The 3056-nt window shown below is 41.4% G+C and overlaps 1 protein-coding gene across 1 annotated transcript; it reads right to left on the minus strand.

Annotated features, from left to right (window-relative positions):
* Positions 1–882: 882 nt before the first annotated feature.
* On the minus strand, positions 883–2827 carry LOC307257542 (ovarian cancer G-protein coupled receptor 1-like; the record flags this gene model as incomplete). Its single annotated transcript, XM_080036803.1, has 3 exons — positions 883–1396; positions 1499–1543; positions 2742–2827. The coding sequence occupies 3 exons, from the start codon at positions 2825–2827 to the stop codon at positions 883–885; spliced, it is 645 nt and encodes a 214-aa protein (XP_079892929.1).
* Between the last annotated feature and the right edge of the window lie 229 nt (positions 2828–3056).

Below are 3056 nucleotides of genomic sequence, written 5' to 3' on the forward strand. Positions count from 1 at the left end.
ATTATTAGACGGAAACCAGTGACTGTAAGACAGGCTTCATTCCAGCGCCTAGTCTCAACCAAAACAAATCACAATCTCTCGATTCGGCTCCCCACACCGTCCTTGGCGCGGTGCTATCTCTTCTCTCTCCGGGATGTTTACGTGGAGAGACGCTCTACCCCCACCCTCCCATCACCTACTTCTCCTGTGAACTCTATCTGTGACCGGGCCCCGAGGCCGTCTCCACGGCTGTCTCATAACACCTGGCGCCTGTAGACTCCCACTACGTCTGGACAGAGATAGCTTCATGGAACACACACACACACACACGTAAACACATAGCACACAGTAACCCTGACTAATCAAGCCCTCTTGAATCCGTCCCCCTCTCCCTCCCTCGTTGCGGACCGGAAGCTGCGGGCGGGGCGCCTGCCGGCTGCGTACGCCCCCTGGTGCCTGGGCTGTGACACCTACCTTCCCATAAAGCCCTAACCCGTTCCTTTAATGTGCATTGTCTACGAGTCTTATTGTCTGTGGTGTTTATCATGTTGCTTATTTGTGCTAAGGTGGTTTTTCACTGATCACGCACTGCGCTCCCATAAGGAACGTAGTTCGAGATTTGCATTTTTTTTGACCTATCTTTCCTGTTGTTCTCCTTTTCCTCCTATGAAAGAGGGGCGCGGCACCGCTGCGACCCTGCAGTTACACTATCTCCTGTCCACCCATGTTATTGTCACTGTCTTGTATGTTTCTTGGAGAGGTGTGTACTGAAAAGGCAAATTTCATTGTGCTGTAACGGTGCATATGACAATAAAGCTATCTATCTATCTATCTATCTATCTATCTATCTCTCTCTCTCCCTCCTTCTCTAAAGCTGACTGTGTATTTCCCTTTTGTCATTATTCAAACTGATGGGCTGCTGTCATCATCGCTGTCCATTCTGCAACAACACAGAGAGGCCAACAGCTTGTCTATGGCCCCTTTCCTCATGAAAATATACAGAACTAAGTCTGCAAGAGGACTGAACTTCAGAATCATAAAGGACAGGGGGTAGAGGGATTCTTCATATAATTCAGTAAATGTATAAGAAAATAAAAAAATGATGTATGGCAAAAACAGCAGTGTATAATTGAGTAGCACCAGAACCAAAATCCCAACAATTCGTCGTTTTTCATCAGTGGCGACAGACCTGGAAGCAGACAGGGCTTTGAGGGTCCCACCCAGGAAGAAGATGAACAGTGGGAAGGGAAGGAGGAGGTAAATGGCTGAAGAGGTTATTGGGACGATTGATCTAACCCATACATTCAAGGTGAGTAAAGGGACAAGAGGAAGGACCCAGACAAAGACACAGACCACCACAGAGATCTTGATAGTTCTTCTGAAGCGGTACCACAGTGGATGGGCGATCAGCAAATACCTGTAATACAAGACAGACACATGGTCTTAGAGGAACTTCACTATTACATAATAAGACATTGATCAGACTTGAAAGTAGTTTAACACGTAGACAGATAGCTACCTTTGCAGGGCGATGCACACCATGAAGCCAACACTGACCGAAACACTATATAGGTGAATGAATCGGAAGATGATAAAATGATGTCTGTTGTGCCTCCTCGCCGATCATGCAGCAGAGCTGAATGAGGTCGGAGATGAAAAGGTTGATGACGTAGATCGGAGCAGCATTATCATTTCTCACCTGCAGGAAAACATTGGTAAAAGGTGAGAAGCAGTTGTTCACATAATAATAATGTTCATATTAATATTGATAATATCTTGCATTTATATGGTGCTTTTCTAGAAACTTAAATTTCCATGTAGCCTGATTGCTTAAAAGTAGTGCTGTCTTTATCAATCAAATGCTGAATGCACAAATAATATGATCTTAAAGTTTAAAGTTATAATGCAATGAAAATGTTATTATGCTGATGTTAGGCAGGTAATATTAGTCATGTTCACCATCATAGTGTAAAGGTGCAATGGGTAATATTGGCATATTTAGTGTCATGTAGTTATGAGATTCCAGATTGCAATGCTCCCTTGAGGTGAAGATCTATTTACTTATATATTCTATTATACTTCTGCTTGGTATTCCAACTTGGTCCAAGGTGCATTTCTCCAGGACGCCCACTATATATAAAAATGTGTAGGGCAGTTAAGTTTGTCCAATCTGTGCTGCGGTAGTAACATGGTGGCACATCCCGCGCCTATGTAGGTTAATTCTAAAGCAATAAAATGTAACTTTTATTTTCAAGTGTGTACACTAATTAACCCTCCTGTTATCCTCAAATATTACTAACACATTTCACCCTTGGGGTCAATCTGACCCCAGGGATATTTGCCTCCAGAAAATTATTTACAGAAAATTATTTACCAAGTTTTTATTTTATTTGTTGAATACATTAATAACCCCTTGATAATGAAACCTATCAGTGAGTTGACCTGTTCTCTAGCGCCACCATCACCATACAACATATTGTAGTTGAGATGATAATTTTAGAGGGGAGGCATGTGTACTTGGGAAGACATTTCAATTATTGAGTCAAATTTTCCTGAAAATGTATAGGTAATAATAACAACTCGTTGTCCCAGACAGACTGTATGACAGACACATTATACAGACAGTAAATTAATAAATCAGTAATAATGTACATACCAGAGAATAAAGAGAGTAGATGGCCAGAAAGATCAGAGGAAGGCCGATAGCAATGATTATACATGTCGCCACATGCTCGTAGAAATTACTTTTGACATAATTATACATGTCAAAATGATCGTCATAGTCGTCGGTGATGTTGCTGTAATTGTAGCTTTCATCCTGTGAGGTGCTGGTGGTGATATGGCCCATTCTTAACTGTGAGACCTGGTGATGAGTTTCAATGAAAAAAAAATGCAAAAAATCGATTTCAATAATTTGACAAACTGTTACTACATATTATTTTAGAAAGTGGCAAGTTTGAGAAAACCTAGCTTAGGCCGGTTGCCCTTTTCCTTTGTGTGTTTATATTATCGCAATCAGTTGATCAGTACTTTCTTTTTAAATCTAAAAACTACATAAATGTACTCCTCTTTCATGC

Source organism: Ammodytes marinus (assembly GCF_949987685.1).
Source record: "Ammodytes marinus genome assembly, chromosome: 11".
Classification (NCBI taxonomy): domain Eukaryota; kingdom Metazoa; phylum Chordata; class Actinopteri; order Uranoscopiformes; family Ammodytidae; genus Ammodytes; species Ammodytes marinus.